At 46.1% G+C, this 27,506-nt stretch overlaps 1 protein-coding gene and 4 non-coding genes across 5 annotated transcripts in view; 2 read left to right on the top strand and 3 right to left on the bottom strand.

Moving 5' to 3' along the window:
- Nucleotides 1-5,802: 5,802 nt before the first annotated feature.
- TRNAY-GUA (transfer RNA tyrosine (anticodon GUA)) lies at nt 5,803-5,892 on the bottom strand. The gene is given in 2 exon segments: nt 5,803-5,838; nt 5,856-5,892. It is a non-coding gene; the product is annotated as a tRNA-Tyr (tRNA).
- Nucleotides 5,893-6,026: 134 nt separating this feature from the next.
- On the top strand, nt 6,027-6,099 carry TRNAR-ACG (transfer RNA arginine (anticodon ACG)). Its single transcript has one exon. It is a non-coding gene; the product is annotated as a tRNA-Arg (tRNA).
- A 2,857-nt stretch (nt 6,100-8,956) lies between these two features.
- TRNAR-ACG (transfer RNA arginine (anticodon ACG)) lies at nt 8,957-9,029 on the bottom strand. Its single transcript has one exon. It is a non-coding gene; the product is annotated as a tRNA-Arg (tRNA).
- Nucleotides 9,030-9,309: 280 nt separating this feature from the next.
- On the top strand, nt 9,310-9,399 carry TRNAY-GUA (transfer RNA tyrosine (anticodon GUA)). The gene is given in 2 exon segments: nt 9,310-9,346; nt 9,364-9,399. It is a non-coding gene; the product is annotated as a tRNA-Tyr (tRNA).
- A 3,797-nt stretch (nt 9,400-13,196) lies between these two features.
- Nucleotides 13,197-27,506, bottom strand: part of DNAJC5B (DnaJ heat shock protein family (Hsp40) member C5 beta) — a 46,964-nt gene continuing 32,654 nt past the window's right edge. The window contains exons 3-4 of the mRNA XM_090037332.1: nt 22,070-22,244; nt 13,197-15,862 (exon numbers count right to left, since the gene is read on the bottom strand). Of these exons, the coding sequence (XP_089893458.1) occupies nt 15,768-15,862; nt 22,070-22,244 (270 nt within the window). The 3' untranslated portion in view covers nt 13,197-15,767. The remainder of the gene's footprint in view (nt 15,863-22,069; nt 22,245-27,506) is intronic.

Here is a 27,506-nt window from a genome sequence, read left to right as displayed (position 1 = left end):
GGTGGAGGTGAACATTTCTGCTTGCTGCCAGAGGTCATAAGCTTCTAGCTTCCACTCTCCTGGGAGTCCATGTCCTTTCTCTCATCTAGTGCTGCCTCTGGCAGTTCTTTCTCCACAGGCCCGGAGGTCTCCTTCAGCACTGAATCAATTAACCTCTAATGGCGGAGGATGCTTTCGAGCCTTGCCACTTCCTCCTGTAGCTCTCTTGCCTGTTCCCTAAAAGACACCACCAGGGGGCACCACTCACACCACAGGCACCACCCAGCCTGGCCATCACTGTCAGCAAACCACAGTTGTCAAAGTGCCAGATCTGGACCTGGGTAGAAGCACCAATGGTGAGTGGTCCTGTCCAGACAGAAACCTCATAGGTGCAAGCAGAGGCAGTGGCAGTGGTTCTGGTATTGTAATGTTCTCCAGCCATTTCCCTGGATCTCTTAATCCCCTTCTCTCTCTTACTGCCCTTCTTCTAAGCACATCTTCCCTAGTGAAGTCACCTGGAAGCTGGCCTGTTTACGCTTCCTTGGCCCCAAAACATTCCTTTTCCCCTGCTTCTTCGCACCGAGGTGAAAGGCAATCCCCCTTAAGTGGGGGGCAAACGGATTTGCAAACTGACCTGCGAACTGCTTGCCCTGTTTGCAGCCCCTTTTCACTGGCTCCCTGGTAGCTCAAGGAGTCTCCTTCTAGATCCTGCTGGGCCTGGACTGGCTCTGCTCCCTCGTTAGGGCTTCTGTCAGGCAGCAATCACTCAGCAATCACTCAACCAGCCATTGGTGAAGCTTAGGGGGTACATGTGCACTCCCTGAGGTTGGCAGTACACCCCCTGCAAAAAGCACCACCGACATTGCTGGTGGTGCCTGTGGGCGGTCGCTGGAAGAAGGACAAAACAAGCTCAAATGTGTCCTTCTGATGAAATAAGAACACAGTGGGAGCATCTGCACATGCACTTTAATGAGCATTAACCTATTTTAATGCACATCAATGTGTCATAAAAAGTGCACTTTGGCTGGTGCTCATTAAAATAGGCTAACGTGTCTTTTTCTAGTACTTCACAATGGAGGGCATTTGTACACATGCTTGTGCCACAGTGCCAGGCACATGCATTTGTATAAATGGCAAAATGCTCATCAGTGCTGAGAAAATAATGGCGGAGCACTTTTGAACTAAAACACATTGGAGATTAATGTGAACTAAAACACACTGACGGATTAATCGCATTTGCTTGCAAATGGCAGTTCTCCGGTGCATCGCAGGACAGAAAAGTATGTGTATAAATGCCGACACTAAACAGCTGCCTATTCTAAAATGCTGGGTGAAATTTTTCTGTCAAAGGCTCTCTGTTGAAGAAAGACTATTCAGTGACACTGCAATGTTTTCCAGTTTGAACTCTCTCTTCTTCCACATACTAACTTAGCTCCCCAGATCTCTCTTCAGCAACACAAACTGAAACTGAATCTCAAAAGATAGAAGTTCAATCAAAGAACAGCTTAGAAAAGCAGCTGCCCTCTTCCTTGCCCCTTGGGGCAGGAGGATGCTCTTTATCAGTGCATAGGAAATGAGAAAGATGGACACAACTGCCTCCCCTTGCCCCTCAAGAACCAGAACCAATGCTACAAAGATGCTCCTGTCTCCACTGCTGCACACCAGAGCCATACTGGAAATCAGGGCCCCCTTTGTAGCACATAACTTGTACGTTGAAACTAATCAGTCACATATATTATCCAAAAGCTCTCCCTTCCAGGAGTTTTAACAGAGCAAACCACACTGTCCAGCCTTCCTTTTTGTCAAATGTCATGCTGCCCTCTGCCGCCCAGCCAAAAAATGTATCACCCCCCCCCCACACACCTTGCTGACAAAAGCCTCCATAAACAAGAGGAGCAGAAATCCCAAACTCAGAGGAGGGAGCCACACCTGGGCAGCACATGGCCAGACTAGGCCATCTGTAGATGAGCTATGATGAGACATGGCCCTCAACTCCTTCCTGGAAATTCGTTCTCTGTGGGAACTTGTTCCATCCCAGATCACAAGGGATTGACTCTGGTGAGGCAACAGAGCTTGTGTTCACAAAGACTGCCTCTGAATGGGGCAGAAAATGAAATGCAAGATACAGAAAAGTGCAGACACACCATGACACTGCTCAACTAGCTGGCTCAGGGATGAAGGATGGGCCACATGGGAGAGCTGTCTCAAAGAAAGTGAATGAGATACTGCAGTGTTGATGAGACCATTACCTCACCACAACTGCAGGGCACACCAATTACTGAGCCTGAAAGGCCAGGTGTAGTTAGGTAGTAAAGAGTAAAAAGGCATTTCTTTCTGTGTGTGTTGTACCTCAGGGGTGGGCAATTATTTGGGCTGGAGGGCCATTTAAGGAGTTTTTGTGAGCTGTTGAAGGCTAGTAGGCAAGGAGGAAGTGGGGAGAAGATGCAAACTGATCCTGTCCAGCCTGCTGCCCACTGCTGAGAGCCTGAGGAGGAAGGGCTGTGCTCTGAACTGCTGTGCTGCAACTGGGCCAGGCTAGGCCATGCAGTGTGCAGATTCCTGCACCCCCCACATCTATCCCCGCCTCGCCTCCTAGCTCTCAACAGCTCATAAAAACTCTTTAAGTGGCCCTTCAACCCCAATAATTGCCCCATATGAGATGGAGTCTGATGCAGCATGCTGAGTAGCTGCAGTAGGAGCCTTAGGGTTGTTGGGGCCCAGGGCAAGAGAGCCATTTGGGGCCCCTTAGAGGTATGTACCCACCACAGTTGTATCATGGATCTTTTAAATATTTTTTGGAGAAATTAGATAAGTAGTTGAGTGTTAAAATGCAAATAAAACAACTTCCTTGCAAAAAGTTCACCCCCCAAAAAATTTGGGCCCCCTAAAATGTGGGGCCCTGGGTGGTTGCCCGGTTTGCCTTCCCTTAAGGCCACTACTGGTAGCTGTCTTACTCTCCCACTGCAGTGAGCTGCTGTGCCACACTGAGTAAGTCGGGGGCAGCTGCCCAGGCTAAACCCCAACCATGGCCAGAGCTCAGGCTCCTGAAGGCAGCCAGCAGGCCAGATAGGATCAACTGGTGAGCTGGATAGGGACTGCGGGCCATATTCTGTGCACCCCTGTTCTACTTCCTCCCCTGTACATCCTTCCTCTGCATATCCCACATCTCCAAAAACTGGTAGAAAAGAAAAAACCAAGCACAGAATACCAACAGAGTGAAGCAGGAGACAGGGACCCACCCAGCCAAACACAGTTCTAACTTGATGGGAACACCTCTACAAGGTGTACTCAGCCTCTGTGGTTGCCCCTGCCAAGCTTTGTAAAGTGGAAGGGGCTCTGGTAGGCAGCAGTTGCAGGGCAGTTTTACAACCCAAGCCAGCTGGATGCCTCCTGCAGAAGCGCATGAGGCCACAAAAAGGGAAGTATATTACAGGACTTGCAATCCCTTCTAGGTCCTTGGAATTAGGGGAGGTAGCTCATCATTGGTGATGCATAGGGTGTGCACACGGATGCATGTGCATCCCCTGAGATTGGCTGCCACCGACACTGCCAACAGTGTCTGCAGGCAGTCGCCACTCGCCACCCTCTCCCCACTCCCCCACTGCTGACGCTGCCAGCGGCATCTGTGGGCGGTCGCCGATAGCCATTTGGCTGTCACCACTGCCCATCACTGCCAACACTGCCACAGCTGCCTGCGGGTGGCCTGCTCACTGCCACCACGCCCCTGTTGCTACCATTGGTGGGCAGTCTCCAGCCTCAGGAGGCATAAGGCATTCAGGTAGCTCATAGTAGGTGCATGTGGCATGCTACTGAGGACGGTAGATCATCGAGGGGCTGATATGCCATTATCCCCGGAAAGCATGAATGCAGTAAAGAAAACCTCTCCTCTGAACTGTGATTAAACCTTCCTTGCCAAAGGACGCCTTCAGTGATCCGCTCTACCAGCCAAGCTGTCAAATGGAGGGAGCTGTGCCTGGTCCCACATGGTGCATATTGCAGGGTCTTGCTGCCACTGTGCCAGCAGGTGTCACAAGAGCTCATCCGGTGGCATATGCACAATGCTTTCAAGACAGAGCAAGACAAACCCAGCCTCAGGCCCCAGGAATTTGAGACCCACCCCCGCACCAGCAGGTAGCTCAGAAACATGTGGGTCATGGGTACAGCACTGCAGCCAGGCAAGAACGCTGCCTGTCCTAACTGCTGTGCTGTATTTTACCCCCAGCTTTGTCCAAAGTGTGAGCAGCACAGGGCAGAGGCCATAGCCCTAAACCCTAGAAAGGAGGCCACTGCTTCCCATCTCTCCTCATGCCTTTAATTTTTCTCTGCTGCCCTCATTCAGCTGTGGATGAATATCATACCTGAGAGAAAAGCACTAGGCCACTGCCTGGCTGAGGGCCACCATCCATATCCTTCACAGAAAAGTGAGTGCATTGCAGGGTGCAATGTCTGACTCTGGACTGTCGGTTGGATCGCTGCCTGACTTACAGGGTGGAAACAGATGTTGCCTTTGTGCTGCTATAGACAGTTTTATGGTAGCACAGAATGAAAGCAAATATGGGGAATTCGTGCCACAAATGCCCAAATTCGTGGTTACAACAGAAAGCAGTAATTTGTGCTGCTTTATTGCTGCAGGTGTCCATTTGCTTTCTTGAAGGCGAGCACAGGGAACCCAGCTTTTCCCACCTTCCGAGATGTGCCCCAGAGATCTCAGAGGCATTAAACAGGAGAAGCTGGTCAGGCATTGCCAGGGCTTGAGGGGCCCGATCCTGCACAGGAATTGCTGGTGTATGTAGCACCGGGTCCCTCAAGCCTCAGGAAAACGTTGCCCATTATCCTGTAGCGCCAAGGGGCAGGAAAAGGGGCAATGTGTGTTTCACCCAATGAAGCGGATCACACGTGTCCTGGTACAGCTGATTTACTTTATTATATGACCTTTATTTCTAGTAGTCGGGCCTCTTTTTTAACACCAAGGCCTCACAGGTCTTTTTCCATCCTGTTCTCCATTAATTTATACAATCCTATTCATTATATGGAACCTGGGCCCCTTGGCCTGGCCTAGGAAAAGGAAAGACCTTGGCCAAGGACCCACTGGGAAAAGGAACTTGTTCCCTTCTCTGCTTTAGGTTAGGGGTGCTCTTCAGTAGCACATGACAGTTTAGAAAGTTCACTACTCCACACAGCTGGAGGGAAAATAGTGATGGAGGAGGGAGACAAGAAAGGTGTGCCATGGGGAATGCAGGCATGAATTCCCTAGCCTCTGTCTGCTGTGTTGAGCAGGCACTCTGCCATGTAACATGGGGATGAGGCCCGCCCTGCCTCCAACCCTGGGTTACTTAAACCTCAAGGAGAAGATTTAACAGTAAAATAAACCCTCTTGCCCCGTGGCTCTCGGCCGTTTTCCTACCGGGACCCCATTTGCAAAGATCCATGGCCCGGCCCTGGCACGACCCATGCCCCCTGGCTTGTTTATGCCCGACCCCCAGCCCCTTTGAAATATCCTTGGCACCCGCTTTTGGGTCGCAACCCGCGGGCTGAGACACGCCGCTCTAGCCCTTACTGCTCTTCACGAACCATTACACATGGTGAGCCAGGGGCTGCCCACGGGCTCCTCGCTGCTCCGGCTGGGTCCCGGGCCCTTCCTTTCCCGCCTCCTGCCGGCAGCAAGAGGCGCTGGGGAAAGGCCTTCCCTGGAGAGATCTGATTTCCGATCACCTCCGACGCTGCCCGGGGCTGGGATTTTACGCATCTGAATTCAGAGCCGGAAAGACTTGAAATGCAAAAGGCAACACTTGGAAGAGGGGGCAAAAAAAAAAAAATAAAGTCTCCTTCGAGCCGGAATCGAACCAGCGACCTAAGGATGTCAGCAAGTGTTTATACTACAGTCCTCCGCTCTACCAGCTGAGCTATCGAAGGGACCTACCAACCGGCAAGACGGAGAGCCTCAAGAACCTAGACCTGCAGGATTGCGCATGCGCAAGAGGAGCTGCAGGCTTTTCAGCGCAGTAGTATCTATATCTACCTCTTTCTGGGCCCGTCATTATCGCCCAGGGCCAGTGGCGCAATGGATAACGCGTCTGACTACGGATCAGAAGATTGTAGGTTCGACTCCTGCCTGGCTCGGGCACTTACTTTTCTTCCGATGAGGTTCTTTTCCACCCCGTGAATATTTCCTAACTGTTCATGGTGCAAAGCGAATCCTGCTCCACCCCCTCGGGGCTGGGCCTCGGTCGTCAGTGAGGGGCAACGGAGTGGGCAGGGCACTGCTCCCCACCGTCAATAGGAGAGCAATTCTTCCGTTGCAAAGCACTCAGAAAGACCCCCACAGGGCAGCACGCAGTTGACACCAGGCCTTCCTCTTTAAAATCTCTAAGGATGCAAACGTGGTCACGTGGTGCCATGGGCCCATCTGCTATGCCACACACTGCACATTCAGGCATTTCCCGTGCTTCTATCTTGCTGGGCAGGGCTTTGCTTTTAACCCCTGGAGGTCCAGGGGTCAGAAAAACCCATGCAGAAGAAAAGCAGGGTGGCACACAGGGAAGTAGTACGTGCTGCCCAAAATCAGAGCCCGGCTGGCCAGAGCCATGCTTGGGCTGTGGCCAGGCTCCAAGCTTCAGGAGCATTATGGCTGCAGCTTGTCTGGGAAGCCCCCAGGCCCCAAGGTCAAGCTGCTGGGCCTCAGCCTCCCTGACCCCACTTAGGGTGAACTGTGGTCCACCAGAAGGCAGGGGAACAGGCATTCCCTGGGGACAATGAGCAGCAGCACAGTTGTCCCCTGGCTGCTAGTTGTCCGCGGGGAACCAAACCTGCGCTCATCTGGACGCAGCCTGAGGTTCTGTTGTGAGTCATGTTTTGCCTCCCTCACAGTGTCCTCAAAAGGATCTCAAGACACCCCAGGGTGCTGCATCCTCCCGGCTGAGAACCACTAGAATACCCACTCCTGTGTTCTGAGGTGGACAGAGTTCATACGTTGTGGACCAGATCTTAGGGCAGGGGTGGGCAAAATGTGGCCTGTGGGCTGCATGCGGGCCTCCAGGGCATTCTATCCGGCCCATGGGGCCTCCTCAAAATTTAGAAAATTAATATTTATCTGTCCCAGGCTGACTGTCATGTGGCCCTCGATAGCTTGCCAAAACTCAGTAAGCGGCCCTCTGCCCAAAATAATTGCCCACCCCGTCTTAGGGAAAGTTTTATTGAAGTATGCAATGTTTCAGATGCTGAGTATTCCCAGGTCTTGCCACTGAAAATCATTTAACCTTTTTTTTTATTATGCTCACCACTGATTGCAAATGACCTTTACATAAGATGGATAGTGTATGTAAATATACAGAGGTATATCAGTTTATTATAGTTTATATATAGTACACTGCATTGGCAATGCATAGGGGGTGCACGTGTGTGCACATGCACCCCCTGAGATTGGCGGTGCACCCCCTGCAAAAAGTGCTGCCAACGCTGCCGGCGGCGCCTGTGGGTGGTTGCTGCTTGCCACCTGACTCTGCTTGGTGGTGTCTGCAGGTGGTCCCTGATTGTCGCTGGCTTGCCAAGGCTGCAGGTGGTGTCTGCGGGTGGTTGCCAGCCTCTGGTTGGCACTCAACACCCCCACTGCGGACAGTGCTGTGGCTGCCTGTGAGAACTCCCTGTTTGGCCTGCACCCACCGCCAACACTGCCGCAGCTGCCTGCAGGAGCTCCCTGCTCACTGTCACCACACCCCTGCCCCTGCCTGCGGACAGTCGCAGTGCCCTCCCCTCCGCATGTGGCGTTCATGGCATACTGTAGTATAATATATGCAATGGGCATGTCTACCTGAGATGCTTAATGCACATTGGACTAATTCTACTGTGCAATAGTGCAGTTGGCAAAAACTGTGCTAACACACAATAGATTTAGTCCAATGCACATTAAACATTACACAAAAAGTGTTCATCTGTATTAATGCGCAGTAGCACTGACTATGGTGCATTAAATCAGTAGCTCTTATTACAGCTACTAAATGTAACGTGCTGTAATTATGGCACATTAATGACTATGTAGACATGCCCAGCAGCTATACAACAGCTATAGCAATAGTATATAAATATTAAACACACTGTATGTACCCTAAAGTACTGAAGGTTTTGCAAAATCCTTCTAATTAGACCGACATCCTTCTTTTCTGATAGCGGCTTGCAATGATTTTCCTAGCATCTGATAAAGATCAGATAGTGACATGAGAAACTAAAGTTCCAGTTTTGTAGCAAGAACATTATAAAATGCTCTCATATTCTTTTAAATGTAATGTTTGATTTTCAGGAAAGGGGCTTTATCCTATCTTCTCTGGGTGTTATAGCTCCTGTTTAATTATCTCATTATTGCTCTGTTTAATTAAGGCCGAAGGGCCAGAACAAAGAGTTAAGTCAGGACACAAATGCACATTCATTCATCGAGGTAGATCTGGGCCGAGCAACTATTTTTGCTCTTTTTTACAAAGTAATTTGTAAAATAATAATGATACTAACGAGGATAATAATTATGAGGGTGGTGATGAGGAAGACAATGCTAATAATAAGGTGGTGATAGCGATGAAAATAATAAGGGCTTGGACTAGATGGCTTCTTGAGGTCCCCTCCAGCCCTACTTCTCGATGAATCTAATAATAATAATAACCACCGATTGCAGCTGAATCAGCGCAGTGCATTGTCATTGCTTGGGTTCCCGTGTGTCCCGGGGCTGATAATTTATAGCACACCTTCCTAGCTTTTCTTTGCCATCTCGCTCGTGGTTTCTCTGTGTCTTATCACGGTTTCATTATCACTCCTCCCAGGCAGGGCCGCATTTCGTCAGCTGCAGGGGCCGCCCCGGGTGCGGCCCGTGCATACCGGAAAAGCTGGATCCGGCCCCTCCGGGGAGCCTGAGGGCAGGCACTGGGCAGGACATGAGCAGCGCAGCCCCAAAAACTGGAGCAAATCGGCAAAAGGCGGTGTGGAAAAAGTAATCCGAGCCAGGCAGGAGTCGAACCTACAATCTTCTGATCCGTAGTCAGACGCGTTATCCATTGCGCCACTGGCCCGCGGTGTTAAAAGCGTTTACCGCGGTGTCTGATAGAGCCGAGCAGGGGGTGGGCAAAATCCCCCTGAGCCGCGGGAGGCCGGCAGCAGCTCCTCCCCCCTATCCGCCCTCCCAGCCCCGCTGGGCCAGCACCCCAACCCCCAGGACCCCAGCCCCCAGGAACCCGTGCCGGGGCCGGTACCAGCTCGGCATGCGAGCCAGGCGGCGGCCGCTACTATCGGTACATACACGGCAGCTCTCGCAGAGGCTTTATACGTCTCCGGAAAAACATTGGTTGTGTCCCTTCGATAGCTCAGCTGGTAGAGCGGAGGACTGTAGTGGAGCTCCCCGCCGACATCCTTAGGTCGCTGGTTCGATTCCGGCTCGAAGGAGACTTTTTTCCCCCGCCCCCCCTTACCCCTGGTGAGGGCAGCCTGGCCTTTAGGGCCCAGTTGCCCCGGAGTAAGAGCTGCCCGGCACGGACTGTACAAGTTTCAGGCCAAAACATGATAAGTAAGAGTCTCTCGAATGGATGCTTCTAAATATATTGCTATCGGCCCCGCAGACACAGCCAGAGGAGCTTAGAGCTTTACGCCAAGCTCTATGGGATGAGGCTGATCTCTGCAGGCAGATCTATACTGCCAGGCCAGCAAGGGGTTTTACTTGAGAGGGGTGCTCTCCTTTTGCTTGGAGCTACTCTGATCAAGGCTGGGGGCCAAATGCTACTTGCTTTGACTAAAACAAATCACACCTTGTCTCTTTGAGCTCTAAGATGTATCCTTACCTGGCAGGGGAAACAGGTGACCACTAGGCAGTTTTCCTAGTCCATGGGGATAATCCCTTTTCTGGCACGGTAGTACCTGCAGTGGAGGTGATGTATAGTTAACATCTCACTTCGCTGCTCCAGTGGAAAGATCTTGGTTTTATGCCCACTTTATGGAAACGGGAGACTTTTCCCTAGCTTGCTTCTGCAGCCATGCGGCTGAGGGCAAGCAAAACTTGGGGACATCTGAACCCTAAATTTCCGGGCTTGGGCCTGCAAGTAGGATGACCTCCAAAGGCTTTGGAAACACCTGGAGCCCCAGGTGGGGGTGGAGGATGTTTGCTAGTAGTATGGCTACAAGCATAATTAAGCTGGTAAATTTCCCCATGTAAGCAAGTAATGTCCTGTGGTACAGAACAAAGGAAGCATCGGCAAACTGCGGGCATTAGCTCTGGTTGTACTTTAAGAAACAGGTTTGTGTTTAGTGGGTTCATTAGCTGCAGGCCAACATTTCAACTGCAGACCTTTTCTTTTTGGGAAGGCAAGATGCTTCTGGAACCTGTCAATTGTGAAACTGTTAGGGGTACTCTGGGTGTTAAAAGCAACCATTTTTCTTAGTTTGGAAAAGTAAAGGTAGTGCTAGAATTCTTTCACATTGGAAGTTTTTATTATTCAGAGTGTTTGACAACACAGGTAGATAGATTTCAAATACATAGTAACAGTAAATAATGCAACTGAATTTTACAGGGAAACAAATCATGTGGTCATCATTGTTTCCACCTTTAATACATCTTCTAAAAAAGCAAACAAGAGGAAGAGAGAAATGTATTCATATTTAAGGGCTAAGTTTTCAAATCCCTATGACTTTTTATTGACTTCAGTGGGAGCTGGAGTTGTGGAGTGCCTGTGGAAGTCAGGCTTTATGTAACTGCCTTTGATTTACGCACTGAAGTCAGAAAAAGTTTCCCACAATTTATTACCCTCTCATTTAGTAAAAACTGTGTAAAACCAAAAGGATTTAGGGTTGAGTCAAAGCCCATGACATCAGTGAGAATCTTTTTTAGTGATTTTAGTGGGTTTTGAGTCAGACACTTGGGCTGAGACTAACAAAAGTGTTGATTCTCAACCAGGGTGTTGTGGCACCCTGAAGTGCCTTGAGATCCTTTCCAGGGTGTTGCAGGGAGCCACATGATTAGGTGGCAAACATGATTTACAAGATGAACCCAGAAATTTGAAACAGGAATCCACAGTGTTAAAAAACATTCTGACCTGTTGTGGTCTTTTTTGAGTTTTTTCCAGTAGAATTGCTATATTATTTTTGTGGAGTCAAAAATGAGTATGAACTAAGAGCTGGCATTTTTGAGGGGTGCCTTGAATCCTGTAACAGGAACTGGGGGTGCATCTATACAAGATGTTTATTGTGCAGTAGACTAATTAGCTCTGCAGTAAACATCTTGTGTCTGTACATCCAGGGCTATTAGGCTGGGATAAACTAATACACTCTGCAGCTGGGTAGTACTTGTAAATACAAGTGCTATCGTGCTGCTGAGTCTTTTACTCAGCAGCAGCACGTGTGTAGATGCTGATGTTGCTGGTTGGGGCACAAGAATGCTTCAGTGCAGGGGGCTGTCTGACACGGCCCACAGGAGCACCTTTGTGCCACACCCAGCCCCTCCATAGCATTTTGAGCTGGGTCAGAGCAGCCCCAGGCTGGCAGGCTGATACCCTGGGGCCTCCTGCCAGCTAGGATTGCTCCAACCCAGCTCAGTGTGTTGTGGGCCCAGGTACATGTGCCTGAGAGCAATAGACTCTGGCACAATAACTGGAGTTTATTGCTCCACCCTAATTGCACGTGTAGATTCGCCCTGGGTAGCTAAATCCCCTTCAGGGCCTATGACAGACCCTAGGTTTAGGCCTGATAGTTTCATAGTTTCATAGTAGCTAGAGTCGGAAGGGACCTAGGTAGATCATCTAGTCCGACCCCCTGCCTTGTCAGGAAAGAGCACCGGGGTCAGATGACCCCGGCAAGGTGCTCATCTAACTTCCTTTTAAAAATCCCCAGGCTAGGAGCCTGCACCACTTCCCCTGGAAGCTGGTTCCAGGCCCTAGCCGCCCTGACTGTGAAGTAGCGCCTCCTAATATCTAATCTAAACTTACCCTCCGCCAGCTTGTGACCGTTATTCCTGGTCACTCCTGGCAGCGCACGGGGGAACAGGGACTCCCCCAATACCTGCTGATCCCCCCTGACCAGTTTGTAGCAGGCCACAAGGTCCCCCCTTAACCTTCTCTTGTGGAGGCTAAACAGGTTCAGGTCCCGTAGCCTCTCCTCATAAGGCCTGCCCTGCTGACCCTTGATCATACGAGTGGCCCTTCTCTGAACTCTTTCCATATCGTCCACGTCCCTCTTGAAGTGTGGCGCCCAGAACTGGACGCAGTATTCCAGCTGCAGCCTGACCAGTGCCGCATAGAGGGGGAGGATCACCTCCCTGGACCTGCTCGAGACGCATCTGTGGATGCATGACAGGGTACGGTTGGCCTTCTTGACTGCCTCCCCACACTGCCGGCCCATGTTCATCGTGGAGTCAATGACGACTCCAAGATCCTTTTCCGTCTCCGTGCTGGCAAGAGGGGAGTTCCCCAACCTGTAAGTGTGGTGCCGGTTCTTCCTCCCCATGTGCAACACCTTGCACTTATCAGTGTTAAACCCCATCCTATTCTCATCCGCCCACCGTTGCAACCTGTCAAGGTCAGCTTGTAGCCTATTGCACCCTTCTAGTGCACCCACATCCCCCCACATCTTAGTGTCATCAGCAAACTTGAACAGGGTGCTTTCTACCCCCTCATCCAAGTCACTGATGAAGATGTTGAACAGTGCGGGCCCGAGGACCGAGCCCTGCGGAACCCCACTGCCCACGTCCTTCCAGGTCGAGAAGAACCCATCCACTACCACCCTCTGGGTGCGGCCCTCCAACCAGTTGGCGACCCATTTGACCGTGTGGGCATCGACACCACAGTCTCCCAGCTTTTTGATGAGGACAGGGTGAGAGACAGTGTCGAAAGCCTTCCGGAAGTCCAAAAAGACTACATCCACAGCAACCCCTGCGTCTAATGATTTGGTGACCTGATCGTAAAAGGCCACCAGGTTGGTCTGACAAGACCTGCCACTGATGAACCCATGTTGGTTGCCCCTGAGCATACATTCCCCCGCAAGGCCCTCCTGGATGTGTGCCAGGATAATTTTTTCAAAGAGCTTACCCGGGATTGAGGTAAGACTAACTGGCCTGTAATTTCCCGGGTCCTCTTTTTTTCCCTTTTTGAAGATAGGGACCACATTGGCCCTCTTCCAGTCCTCCGGCACCTCGCCAGAGCACCACGAGTGCTCATAGAGCCGCGCCAGGGGTCCTGCAATGACCTCGGCCAGTTCCTGTAGAACCCTAGGGTGAAGATCGTCCGGACCAGCGGACTTGAACACGTCCAGCCTCTCCAGAAGTACCCTAACTAACTCCTCGCTAACCCCTGGCCCAGGCGTGTCTCTCCCGGGGCCCGAGGGGGGCCCAGCAGGGAGGTGGCTGAACTGGTCCCTACTTAACAGTGATCTCCTGGTGCCCTTGTAAGCAGTGGTAATACTCCCACTGAGTACCATAGGATCAGGACCAGGATGTGGAAGAGGGTATTGTGAGCACATCTACATGTGTAATTAGTGCACATGAATAAACTCTGGAGCTTTATATATATGTAAGACCTGATTATCCATCCCATCACATTTATTTTCCACTGTCCTCAGTAGAGTTACACCAGAAAAAAAAATTGTAAAGGAGTAGCGTATAGGTCCCATGTATGTGTATACCGTTGGATATGAAAACATAAAGTGACAGTGGATTGCATTCTTTCCAAAGGTATATGCACATTTAGCTTCCACTGAAATCAAGTGCAGTTGAAAGTGTATACCAGACAACAGAAATTGGTCCCTCAGAGCAAGGGAAGTAATTACGTGCTGCGTACTTACAGGTAGGTGCAAATGGCTTGCGGGTCAATATTGCTGTTGAAGTAAATGGGAGTTTTTCCCCTTGATTACAATGAGAGCAGCAGCAGGTCCATAATGTCTGCATAGCTACATAGTGGCCATATATACCACTAAAAAAATATTATCAGGTTTTAAAGTGTCATAGGACCTTTAAATGGGGCTTTGCAAAGCAATGTTTAGTGACTCTAGAGTTACAGCTAAAGCTATAAAACACATACTGATTTCTAGCTATATATTTAGCTATAGCTGAATGGCATATCATGTGAAAGGTGACAGCGAGAGAAAAAAAATGTTTCACAACTTCAGAATCCAATTTTTAAAAAAGAAATAATTTACACTTTGACAAGCTATATAGTCCCTCATCTCTATAATTTAGTAGGGTATTACATCCTCCCTTGTACCAAACTGTGAATAGAGGAACAAAAATAGTAAATGTACAGAACTGACAACGATTGATGTAATATTTTCAAAAAAGAGACTATAGATTATGGAAGAATAAAACTAATGTGTCAAATGAATGAAAGACTAAGTTCAAGATTTCTGAAGAATTGCTTTAGCTTTTTCAAGTTAGGGGAGTGATTCTCCTCTAACGTATTCCAGTTTTATCCAGGCATAACTCCACTGGCCTCAGCAGAAATACATTTGATTTATTCCACTGTAAAAAAAGTAGAATCAGGACCTAAATACGTATACTTTACGTTAAAAGCATACAGTATTTTCTTCTCTCTGACAATATCTCTCTGGCATTCCTAGACTGCAGTCACAAGAATTAACACTGCAAGAATTTTGTGAAACAGTGCCTCACAACTGAAGACTGCATTTTTGCTTAAAATGGAAGTTTAAGTGCAAAGGATGTTTCTCACTAATACACACCGTACCCCGCCCCCCATCACTCTTTGCCTATACACAAGAATACATGGATTAAAAGCCTGTGTGAAGGAGGAGGATACAGGAGACTGGGTGCTGGATCAGATCAGAATTATTATGAGAAGCCAGCCCTATCCTGATTTGTCTTCCTCTGTTAGAGAGCTACCCATTGTCTTTTATGAATGGATGGCTGTCTTTCCTCTCTTTCCAGTCAATTCACAACTGTCCCCCAGCCCTGGAGTGAGCATGAGGGAATGGATCGTATTGAGATCTTTGAAGAACAGTGGAGAAAGAAGCAACAGACAGCCAGCACCACGGAGGAGTAGGCAAGCAAACGGGTGGTTGTCTGTTGACTGTCTAAGGTATTTTCCAGAACATCCCAGTGGAGCTAGGGCAGAGGAAGGTAAGTAGTCAGAAGAGCCAGGGAAGTGACAACCCAGGGTTTCCAAAAAGAAAATAGAACTTTGACATGAGGAGTCAGGTGGGTCAGCCACAGATAAAAGGGGAGTTGATGGTGTCAAGCCTAAGACAGTGCTCTTCAGATGGCAATCACATAACACTTCCTGTTTGGCGGAGACATACCCTTCCTCTTTTGTTGATGAAAACATTTCTGTGGCTCTCTCAAAGGAAACAGCAGCTTTATAGATGTAGCAAACACATATGGCAAACTAACATTCCATTGGCAGGCAACAACAGAGCTGGCACTTCCAGAAGAGGACTCCAAGACAGGCACCGGGAAAAAGTCTAGTTTAGATGAAGGGAGGGAATCCCAGTTGACAGAAGTGGGAGAGAGGTGCAGTATTAAATACAATATGGTTTATCGAAGGGATACTTCATCCTTGAAGATATTAACATGTTTCAGGCCACTCTGCTTATCAATATAGCAGAGTAAGCATCTCAGTGAAGAGCACAGAGGATAGCCCTTTTATAGGCTGTAGAGAAAGTATGTACCTACAGGCAATTACTTTTAGTTTATCTTAACATCAAATACAAATATGGGGGGGGAAATACAATGCTTTTCAGTGTTCTTTTCTGAATCTTTTCTGGGACATTTCTTCTTAGACAGCACATCTGGAAACTGCAATCAGACTGTGTTTGCTCCCGGTCTATGAGTCTGTGTGATAGCTGCGGTGGCTGTCCCCAATTAGCTGAGTTTTCTCATTTGCATTTGTCGGCTGGAGTATAATTGGAGTTTCTCCATCTAAATCAACCAGAAAAAATATTCCTCTAAACATTTTTAATTTGATACAAAAGTCAAGATATTTTTTCCAACAGAATTATATTGTTTCAGCTATAGACTCATTTAGGTAGGGCCTAATCCCAGATTCCTGGATGAAGAAAAGATACAAGATTGTATTCTGAATCAGAGCAGGTGCATCTACATGTTCATTAATGCGCCATAATTACGGCACATTAAGTTTAGTACCTGTAATAACAGGTACTAAACTTAATGAGCCGTAATTGGCACTACTGTGCATTAGCACAGATGAATGCTTTTTGTGACGTTAATGTGTATTAGACTAAATATATTCTGCGTTAGAACATTAGCATGATGTTTGCCAGCCATGCTAATGTACAGTAGAATTAGTCTTCGAGTATTAAGCACCTCATGTAGACACGCCCAGCATGTACCCAAAGAATTCTCTGCTTAATAGTAATATAAAGTGTACATATGATGCCAACTTTGTACACTTACCCCATATCATTACCTCGTAAGCTATCTTGAAACATAAGCATAGCCATGCAAACATATTGTTGTCATTATTATTAAATTGAACACTTACTTGATGGATGCTTTACAGATTCAAAGATCAGAATCCATACCCCTTACATATATAATCTAAGCACTTGATACTGCAAAGACTTTTGGGTGTACTGGTTACTCTTGAAACTTATTTTAACTCATCATAGCAAGTCAGTAAGACTGGGCCCTTTGATTTAAAGAATATAAAGATAATGATAGAGAAAGAAGGGATGAGTGTTAAAATGGAAAAAAATGTAAGTAGTGATATATTCAGGAGAAAATAAATAATATAGTTTTTGAAGGCCAATAGGGTCTATAAAAATGCTAAGTAGCCTTTTGAAATCCTGTGTAACACATTTATCAGAAGACTTTGAGAAATCATTCAGAACACTTTGGGGCTGGCAGAGATTCATATGGCTATGTTCATTCTTAAAGCTTTGTATACTCTCATTTATCAGATTCATGTTTTTGTTTTCCCAACACATCAATAAAAATGAGTCAAGCATTTTGTAGCAGAGAGTGGTTGTTCTGGGGGAAATGATATGTCCTTCCATTGACTGGAGTCTGCCCACAGCCAGCTAGTGTTATGTTAAGGGTCTAAAATGTGGAGTGTTTTAATGTCTCTCTCCTTTTCTAGGGCATCTTTTCAGCCCAGCTCCTCAAGGTGGGTGCAAGTCTCAGAACTTGGCTTTTAAAGGCTGAACAATCTTAATCTTTTCTATTTAGTACCCCAGCTTTCTGCAAGTCCATTCACAGCATCTGATGAAGCAGGCTGTAGTCTAGGAAAACTCATTACTTTCTGAATGAAGTAGTCTATAAGGTGCCATGCTGCTCCACCTTTTGCCTAACTTCAGACTGAATTTTATATGACACTGCATGAAAAGTTTGGCCTACTTCAGTCTTGATATTAGCACATGCCCTTTATAGTAGTTATAAAAAAATCATTCCTTTTTTCCTAAAAGATGGTGCATGAAAAAAGGCATTCAGACATTCCCATCACTTTGCAGGACTGGCAATGGTATGAATCATGGGCATAAAACGGATAGGCTATATAGGAACAACTTGACCAACAGCCAGAATCTAATATGCCATATGGTATCACTGCAGAGGTGGAGGAAGTAGTTAGGTTCTGCAAAGGGGACAGCAAGAGTGATTAGCTAAGCAGCTTCTCTGCATGGAAAATTCCATATTTAGACACAAGGTCAACAACAGAAACTGCTTTTCATGTTGCTTCTTACTTTTATAGCTTGTTAAAATTTATGAACAACTACTTTTTAAAATATGATTCTGGGGGTTCAGACCAATTTTTAAGATTTGAAATATTTTATAGATTTTATGCCCTTTGTTGGTACGTTGTTAATTTTAGGGAAGCTCATTGCAGCCAGGAAAACAATGCACTTCAAGGCTCAATCAGTTTTCATGGTATGTCCAGGTAGGCTACAAGAGAAAAGGATCCATTGGACTATATTACACTACTTCATACTAACCTTCAAAAAGGTTCTCTTGGCTGGCAGCTCTAAGCAAATACTTTGCTGCCCGCATACTTCTTGGTTTTAATAACAGTTTCATCAGAAGGGGGTGGGGACCCAGGGCATAATCAATTCAAACAAATATAGCCCTTTTCAATGGAGGTGCTGCAGAATTCACAGTTGAAATTGTTTTCTATAGATAGCTCTTGTTCACTCTTCGCCTACGTTGGTATCATATGGAGTGTGGAGGAGACAATGAAGTGCTAAATACTTACTGCTTCTGAGTCTGGAAAGTATTTTATGTCATTCTAATTTTTTTTTTCATTTCCTAATTCCATTTTCTGTAAAATGAACGTTGTTCGAAAATCTGTCATTTTGCCCAAATGATGGTGATGGTAACCAAATAGGAAAGGCACACCCGATACAGTTTGAGAACTTTAGCAAAGGCCCAACAGTTTATTCATCTGAGCAGTCTAAACACAAATAGTGCCTCCTCCAGCACCATTAAAGCCTGTGAGAGGATGGCAGCAGCGATGATCCCTTACAGTCAGGGATGTTCACTCCCAAGTAGAGGCTTGTGGATGAATCCATTTATGGCCAAGAAGGCCAATCCTAGAGCTGCAGACTCTGTGATAAATGCTACAGATGACGGTTCAAGGGAGGGTCCAGCCATGGATTTCTTAATCTTGTTTCCTTATGTTTCTGTCATTTTAATGCCTCCAGGGCTAGACTGTTTTTTACATGGTACAGGGCAGGTTGGAGCCACAGATAGCCTGTAAGGCTGGGGTGTACCAAGTCAATCCATAAAGAACTGGGGGCCAGTATAAACCAGAGCACCATGTCCAAGGGGACAAAAGGCAGCCTCCCTTATAAAATATGTAACATCAAAGACGTGGCAGGAGAGAACAAGGGTGCTTTATCGCGAACTTGGCACGGTAGGGGCGTTAGGAGAGATCACGGCCGCTCCTAGGACCCCACACCGTGACACAATCCCAGGCTAGTTTTTCCTAATTTTCATGTTATTGCCACACTTCTTAATGTTCACCTTGAGGGTGTCCTTGAAGCATTTCCTCTGGCCCCCGCATGTCCTTTATCCTTGGCTGAGTTGGGAGTATAGCAGTTGTTTTGGTAAGTGTACATCAGGAATGCACATATAATGTCCTGTCCACAGCAGCTGATGTTGAATAATCAGTGCTTCCATACTGGAGGTGTTAGCACCAGTAATGACACTGGCATTTTTGCGATGATCCTCTCACTTTATGCCAAGGATCTTCTGGAGGTAGTGCTGGTAAAAGTGTTCCAGGCTTTTTAGGTGGTCCCTATAGATCACCTAAGCTTCACAGCTATAGATACCACAACCTTATATAATGGGAGCCTTGTTTGAGTCCTGATGTTGTGCTCGTTGAACACAGGATGATCATTGAACCCACGATGAAAGCCAGTGAGAGGTACCTAATGACTTTAATGGGAATGGAATCTAGCCCAGTGACTTTAATGAAACTACTTGCACAAGTGAAATTATTGCCTGTTGGCCCTAAAGGAAAAGGATAGATCTCAGTTGGACAGAAATCATTAGTACCCTCCCTTCTGTTGTATTTGAAAGAGCATGGTTCTAATAAACAAGAATAAACGTTGCATTTCATGCTTGAAGGGGAATCTTAAGTTAGAAACTAGGTTGGATTTATAGTTATTATTATTGAAGTCTACCACTGAAGTCAATAATGAAATGGCCATTCATTTCAATGGAAGTAGGATTGGTTCCTAGTTTTAAAAACTTATATTTGTGAAAAGAAAGCAGTCTTTTTCTCACAATAAGAGAAAATGTATTCATACATAAATAACTCTTCAACTACCTACTGAAATGAGGATAGCAATATCAGTCCCACACAGCCAAGGTTTCAAAATAGCTCAGCCCTAAAGCTGGTCAAACATTTTCTAAGAGCAGGCTATTTCATTAGAAAATGTTGGTTTGTCTAAATGGCAGCATTCCATGGGACTCTGCTGATTTCAATGAAATTTCATTTCATGCAGACATTTTGGGAATGGAACATTTTTGTTTGTTTGTTTTGCTTTGTTTTTTTTTCAGTGTAACTTTTTATTAGGAAGTGTATTTATGTTATAAAAATACCATAGTCACAACTGAAACTAAAACAACTGAATTAAGACAATCTGTGGGGCATTTTGAAAACTGATACCTTGCTCCAATTCAGAATGAAAACAAACTTAAAAAAACGGAATTCTCCCACCACAGAAATTCTGATTCTCATACAGTTTTTGCCAGCAGCAACCTGCTAAAGGGCTCATTAATGAGAATCTGGCAAATAACATTCATAGTAGTCAGAGACTATGGTCATTAGATAAAGCAGAAAACATATTTTTTTTTCATGCTGAGCCTTTTAGAGTAACAATGACTTTCTGTTGTATATAAAACAGTAGGGAAAATGACTTGATTGAACTCTGACCTTAGCTTAAGTATTGACATTTTGACCTTGGTAACAAAGTAACAATAACGTATGCTAAGAACAGTGAGCAACAAAGAAATTATTGACTAATTAGCATGTGGGCAGAAGACATACAAAGCAGTTAGCTCATGTTGTGAATTTTTCTTTCAAAACGAAGTTTGCTGTAGGATTCACTGTAATTCTCATCCTGAATTATTTGGTGGTACATTGTCCTAATTTAAACAAAGGGAATTATGGAGTTGCAGATGAGTTTGAACTTGAATATATAGGGCATTTCAGTTTGAAATGCCCAGTTTAAAAGCAAAGACTGGTTTCAGAGCTAAGACTGATACTGTTCCACCATATTTTTTCAGCTGGCACCCCTAAAATTGGTTGTGTATGCAGTTGCATCTGTTACTACTTGTTTTCCTTAAATGGACACGCAGCTGCTATTTTATGTGCAGATGCAGAGAAGATGCACTTGTTATTTAGTCTCCTGAAGATCTTGCTTTTGTTTCTTATTTTTATAAAATAAAGGTGGTTCTGAGCTTGTGGGAAAATATGATAAAAATAAAAAAAGATAAATGATCTAGAAAATGTTTTAGCTTATTTCTGGCCCTTCCTAAGCACTTGAGATCTTGTTCACCCGGTACTAACAAAATCTTAATCTGTTTTGGAGTAATTTTTAAACCTAGCAGATTGGTAAATGTTTGAATGAAAGTGAAATGGGTATAATAATACCAGGCATATTTATTTGAATAAAAGGGAAATGGGTATAATAATACCAGGCATCAGTCTGAGTGCCAAGCAGGTGGCTAAAATTATTCAATACTATCTCACTTAAGCCCAGCAGGATGTGAGAAAGGTTTATCTGGCTGCTGTGGGTCCTCACTCACAGAGCAACATATTCTTATTTATAGTAAATGCAAGGTCTCATTAATACTGTGCTCTCTTACTCGAGGCAAGAGTTTCAGAACATTTTCATTTTAGCCTGTGCCAGTGCCCTTCTTCTAAAAGTTTTACACCTATTTCTGCTAACAAAAGAAAGGCAAAGTTCTGAGCTACCTCTGAACAGGAAGGAAAGTATTTGATCAAAAGTATAAAACACTTGATATCTGTACTTCCAAATTATTACTATTATTATTGTTAGCTTATTCATTCAAGTGAGAGTTGCAAGATAGTATTCAATATTAATGGGCTCTGTTGTAAGAAAGAGAAAATGCCAGACAGTTGTTATTAATATTTCAACAACAACAATAATAATCACCTTGCACTTTCTCTTAGCCACAATAAAGCCCAAGAATCCTAGATACTATCTTGCAGCCCTCACTTGAGTGAATGGACTCAACAAAGTCAACAAGACTGTTTTACATGAATAAAAGTTGCTTTAACAGGCCTGCCAACATTTGGATAGCCCTCTAGTAGAAGACAGATCAGGTATGGCACATTGCTGGAGTATGGGGAAATGCTGGCTATTGACAGCCAGGCAAATCTCTCTTTTGAAATATCTTGGGCTCTTTAATATACATATGTCTAACCAAGCTAATAAAACCTCCAGGGAAACATTGATTTATATAAACAATATGCTTTGCTTTTGACCTAGTGGCCACATGGCAGGTTTACAGATAGTGTAAAACAGCATATCTCCACTGAAGTTAACAGGGCTGCCCCAAATTATGGCAACAAACCTATTTTCCCACATTTAAAAAAGTATTATCTATGTTTGCTGTATATACTCTTTCAACAATAAATACCTCTTTCCATGTCTGTCTTAATTTGCTCTTCCAAATCCTCAGGAGACACACAGAATTCATTATCTTCATCTTCTGGGGCTTTGGGTTTACACTTTCCACAGCAGCAGTTGAAACAGCAGAACAGACAGCAGCAAAAGTAGCAGCCGGTCAAGAGGCCACAAACTGCAAATAGGCCCTAGTTTAAACAAAAGGGAAATCCCCATGAGCACGTGAACTTTCTGTAGCTCATGACAGTGTGTTACAGTCATACGACACAAGTAGTCAGATTTTCCAAAGAACTCACAGCTAGGTTTCCAAGTGCTCCACAGTTGCAACTAGAGCCACATTTCCAAAAAGAGTTCAACTACCATTCAAATGCCTTGATAAGGGCCAGATTTATTAGGGCTTTCATCTACTACCAGCTTACTTTGTGACACGTAAGGTGAGTTTTTCAGAACAATTCAACACAAATACCTCCCCCACCCAATTCTGAGCTCTTGAAAATCTGTTTCCAGTTATTGGCTCTAAGCCCTTTAGAAAATTTTGGAAGTGCAAAACCAGACCCACCTTCCAAATGACTCATGAAAGTAGATCTCTTTGCAGATACATCTGTACTGATAGAATATTGATAAGAACAAATTAAGAGGAAAAGACAAAATGAAGAGGCCAATGGCTAGTGTCACAACAACAGAACATCTGAGTCCATTCTCACACATCTTGTTGTAAATCAAAGATGATTTCAATTAAGTTAAAACATCGGTGTAACAGAGAAAAAAATCCAGCCTCAAATGTGGAATAAATCTGTGGTGCAAAGTTGATGCAATTCTATTGCCGTCAGGCTTGCTTTTTACAGTAAATTTCATTCTGACCCTTAAACTCAAATAGAGACCTGTATAAATGATTTAACAAATGCAGTTCAACCTAAGCAGAATGTTTTCACTTATAAATTAATCGTTTGGAATAAAATGCATGGCTTAATAATGATAGTGTAAGAGTGGTGTTGTAGCTGTGATGGTCCATAAATTTTGTGAGGCAAGGATTTCATAGGGTGATATCTTTTATTGGACCAACTATGCAGTTGAGATAGAGTTAGGCAGGACATAATGAAGAATGACTTAGATTTGAAAGCATCTAACTACATAGTTGGTCCAAGAAAATATAGCACCCTAAGAAATCCTTGCCTCTTCCTTAATAATGTACGTATCAAATTAACAGCAGGTGCACTGGCATGTGCAATTAATGTACCTGCATTTTTTATGCAGAAAATTCAAGCTCATGAAAGTGCTCCCAGGTGTACATCTTCATGTGCAGCCATGTTGGGAGGAAACTGGGCCTGACAAGAGAAGCCCAGTCCAGGGCTGCTGCTGCCCTGCTCTACCCTCCTGCAGCAGCCAGGGGGAGTTCTAGGTTCCCCCAGAGCCCAGCCCCAGGCTGGCACAGGGCATAAGCGCTTAGCTCCAAGCTCCAGAGAGCAGGGGGAGCTGTCCTGGCCAGCCTTATCTCCCCCCACAGCTGGAAGAGAGCTGACTGTCCAGCTGCGACAGCTTCCCCCTATCCCTGGGGCCAGGTGCCAGCCCGATCTCCCCCAACCTGGGATGGAGCTTCAAGCCAAATTGGGACAGCTCTCTCCTCCCCTGCAGAAATCTGGGCTTAGCCAGGCAGCAGTTTGGCTCCCTGTTGCCTGGGCTGACTGGGAGCAATTTGCTCCTAGTCAGCATCTATACATGCAGTGTGGTGCCTTAGTTAATGTACTGTTTTTCTAGTGCCTATACCTACAGGTGCAGTAATTCTTGTGCATGTGTAGATGGTGATGTTTTACTGTGCATTAGATTTGTCTAATGCACAGTAAAACATCTTGTGTTGACACACCCAACATGGAGTGATGCAGAGGCAGAACAAATGAACCCATTTGCCTCCCTTCCCTTCCCCTCCCCTCTGCTGGCCTTGCCGCTGTGGTGGCTGCTTCTTAGATCTCCAAGCCCTGCTCCCTGCAGGTGTCAGTGCCAGGGTGAGGAGGGGAGGTCTCAACTAGCCCAGGGCCCACCAGTTTGTTTGCTTAGGGCCTACTAAAGGGTTAATCTTGCCCTGCTCATCTGAGCTAAGTACAGACAATCAAAAAGCCGGAGGCTGAATCAATTCAGTCTTCACAGGTTAGTCTAAGTTGCATATATTGAATGGACAAACAAGTGAACAGAGATTCACTTTTGATTCCAGAAATGTAGCCACCTGCCTGCAATGGCCCAGGCCAGAAGCTGCAGGGTGCTAGAGCATGCCTCCCTGGCAGGTTGGAGCAGGCAGCTTGGGCCAAGACTGGTCTGCCCACCCTGAAGGGGCAGTTTGAAGGGAGGTGCAAAACATCCTGGGATGCTGGAGGAGTGTTAGTTAACTTAAATCTGGAAGAGATCTGGGACAGAAGTTCAATAAACCCCGTTGAACTTAAATCATTTGAGTCTGATACAATATCCATCCAGGTTTATCTTATATTGGTTTTGGCCATTTTGAAAGTGGTTTATGTGCACTGAACTTCTGCTGGATTCCAGATCTGAACTGGTTTCCAATCACTTATACCAGTTTATGGGTGCAGACAAAGTGACAATTTTCACCTGATCTGGCCACAGAGAAAGCAGGTTACAGCTGTGACCAAACACAAGGGGTCCCCCAAGGCTCTGTCCTTGGACTTATATTGTTCAACATCTTCATTAATGATGTGGACATTGGAGTCAGAAGCGGACTGGCTAAGTTTGCCAACGATACCAAACTCGGGTAAAGCATCCACACCTGAGGACAGGAGGCTGACCTAGACAGGCTCAGGAAATGGGCGGATGAGAACCTGATGGTGTTTAACACCGAAAAATGCAAGGTTCTCCACCTTGGGAGGAAAAACCTGCAGCATCCTTACAGGCTTGGCAGTGCTACGCTGACTAGCACTATGGATGAAAAGGACTTGGGGCTCATGATTGACCACAAGTTCAACATGAGCCTTCAATGTGATGCTGAGGCTAGTAAAGCAACCAAAACGCTGGCTTGCATCCATGGATGCTTTTCAAATAAATCCCAGGACATCATTCTCCCATTGTACTCGGCCTTGGTGAGGCCACAGCTGGAGTACTGCATCCAGTTTTGGGCTCCACAATTCAAAAATGATGTGGAGAAGCTTGAGAGAGTCCAGAGAAGAGCCATGTGCATGATCAGAGGTCAGGAAAACAGACCTTACAATGACAGGCTGAGAGACATGGGACTCTTTAGCCTCAGAAAACACAGGCTCAGGGGCGATCTGATGGACACCTATAAGTTTATTGGGGTGTTCACCAGAGCGCCCCAAGGGATGACAAGTCGAGCGGTTATAAACTACTGCAAGACCATTTCAGGCTGAACATAAGAATTTCTTTACTGTCCAAGCCCCCAAGGTCTGGAATAGCCTGCCATCCGAGGTGGTTCAAGCATCCACATTGAACACCTTCAAGAGAAATTTGGATGCTTATCTTGCTGGGATCCTATGACCCCAGCTGACTTCCTGCCCTTTGGGCAGGGGGCTGGACTCGATCTTCCGAGGTCCCTTCCAGCCCTAGTCACTAAGAAATCTATGAAATCTATGAAATGCATGGCTGCAAATAGCTTAAAAAATGGTTGATTGGGTGAAAATCTGATCCCTCATTGCATAAGGTACCAGATAAACATGTTCCAAACTGTAGCTCTCTCTACTGCCTTTCCCCCCTCACATTCTGAAAACAGCCAGGGCTAGCAGAGAGCTTGGCGATTGCTATGGGAACATGGCTGCAGGCTGCAGCTGGCAGCCAGATGCCCCTTCTCCTGGAACCAAGAGTAAACTTCTGTTTGGTCTGGGGTAATGTTGTAACTCAGCACACTTTGCAGAAATTGTTCTGAGTTACAGCTGGGAGCTGGACTTCTGTCTGCACCCTATGGCTGCGTCCATGCATGCATGGACATTTGGCTTCCCAGGGACAACTAGCAGTGGTGAACCTTAGGTTGCCACTAGTTGTCCTTTGAAAATGCCTGTGCCACATGCCCTGTGGCACGTGGCAGCTTACCCCAGGTGGGATGGGGTAACCTGCTTTACCTGGGGTCCTGGGGAGGGGGGGCTCCCAGGGCTGCAGCAGTAGCAATCCTGTTGCACAGAGCCTGGCTGGCAGCTGGAGCACAGTTCCAGGTGACCCAGCTCTGGCTTCCAGCAGCGCACACTGCCCCAACACATGCTGCTCTGCTTTTTTTTCTGTGGGATATCCAGGGGTCAAACCCTCTTCCTCTCGTACTGCTCCCTTGCAGCATGAAGAACAACTGAACATATAGTATATGGCACTGCATGGCCATGCTTGTCTGGATGCAGCCCACTTCTGTCAGTAGCACTACGTCAATGGGACTATTCATGTGCTTAAAGTTAACCACATGAGTGTGTTACAGGATCAAGGCCAATGGTAATCCTGCAAATATGTACAAAGTGAACTAGATGTTTTCAAAAGATGGGACAGAGTCAGACTTAGTTGCAGTTCATTAAAAAGGTTATTCCTTCTTTCATGGTAAACTTGCCTGCTAAACTTTTACTAGACGTTTCAATAAATCCCAAAACATTTGGACAGAGGTACTAGTCTGCTTATATAATTTGTGTGGTGATGGGGGGAAACAACCATAGCAGAGCAAGTGAGCTACAAATATCCTTAAATGCATCATCCAGCAACATCACAAATTGGATTTGAATGACATTTCCAGTATTTAAAATATCACTTTTGGGGGTGCATTTGGTAAACCAGGAGTTACCTTGGTCTGCTCTACATGCAGCTTTTGTGATGGTGCTGCAACCATTTTATGAAGGGGTGTGGCTTTTAATGAAATAGTAAATTGTTAATCACTGCCTCTGTAGCAGAAGCAATTATAGCCATAGCTGGGGTTGATATAACTCTAGTATCACAGCATGGACTGGATCTATGCTACAAAGTTGTGCTGGACAAAGTATATGAAAAAATCAAACCTCTACTACAGCAGCTACATTAGTAAATCCTCTGGTGTGGACGTAGGAAGACAAAATTGGGTTCTGTTCCTGTAAAAAAATCTTAAGTATGGATATACATAGGCAGAACTTGAATTCTGCTGGTAAAACCCTGTATTGCAGAGTAGGCCTCAGATGTGTCTACACGTGCTATTAATTCAATGTAGGTTTACTGTGCCTACCCAGGAGCATATCTGCATGTGGTCCCTCTTGGGAACAGATTTGCTCCCTATGGGCATGCCCACATAAGCAGAAACATGTATTTCCCCAGGGGACAAACAGCACAAACAGCACAATATGTGCCACTGCTGCTTGTCCCGGGGAAATACACATGTGCAAGTGCTCTGGCATGTGTCACATTGCTCCAGGTAAGCTGGCCCCAGCAGACTTACCTCGGGCTCTAAGGGCCTCTGGGGGCTTCAGCTCTGGCAGTCCAGCAACACAGAGACTGGCTGG

This window comes from Crocodylus siamensis, chromosome 3 (assembly GCF_052110815.1).
Source record: "Crocodylus siamensis isolate JL-2025a chromosome 3, ASM5211081v1, whole genome shotgun sequence".
In the NCBI taxonomy this organism is placed as follows: Eukaryota; Metazoa; Chordata; order Crocodylia; family Crocodylidae; genus Crocodylus; species Crocodylus siamensis.
This window is presented reverse-complemented; position numbering and strand designations above follow the sequence as displayed.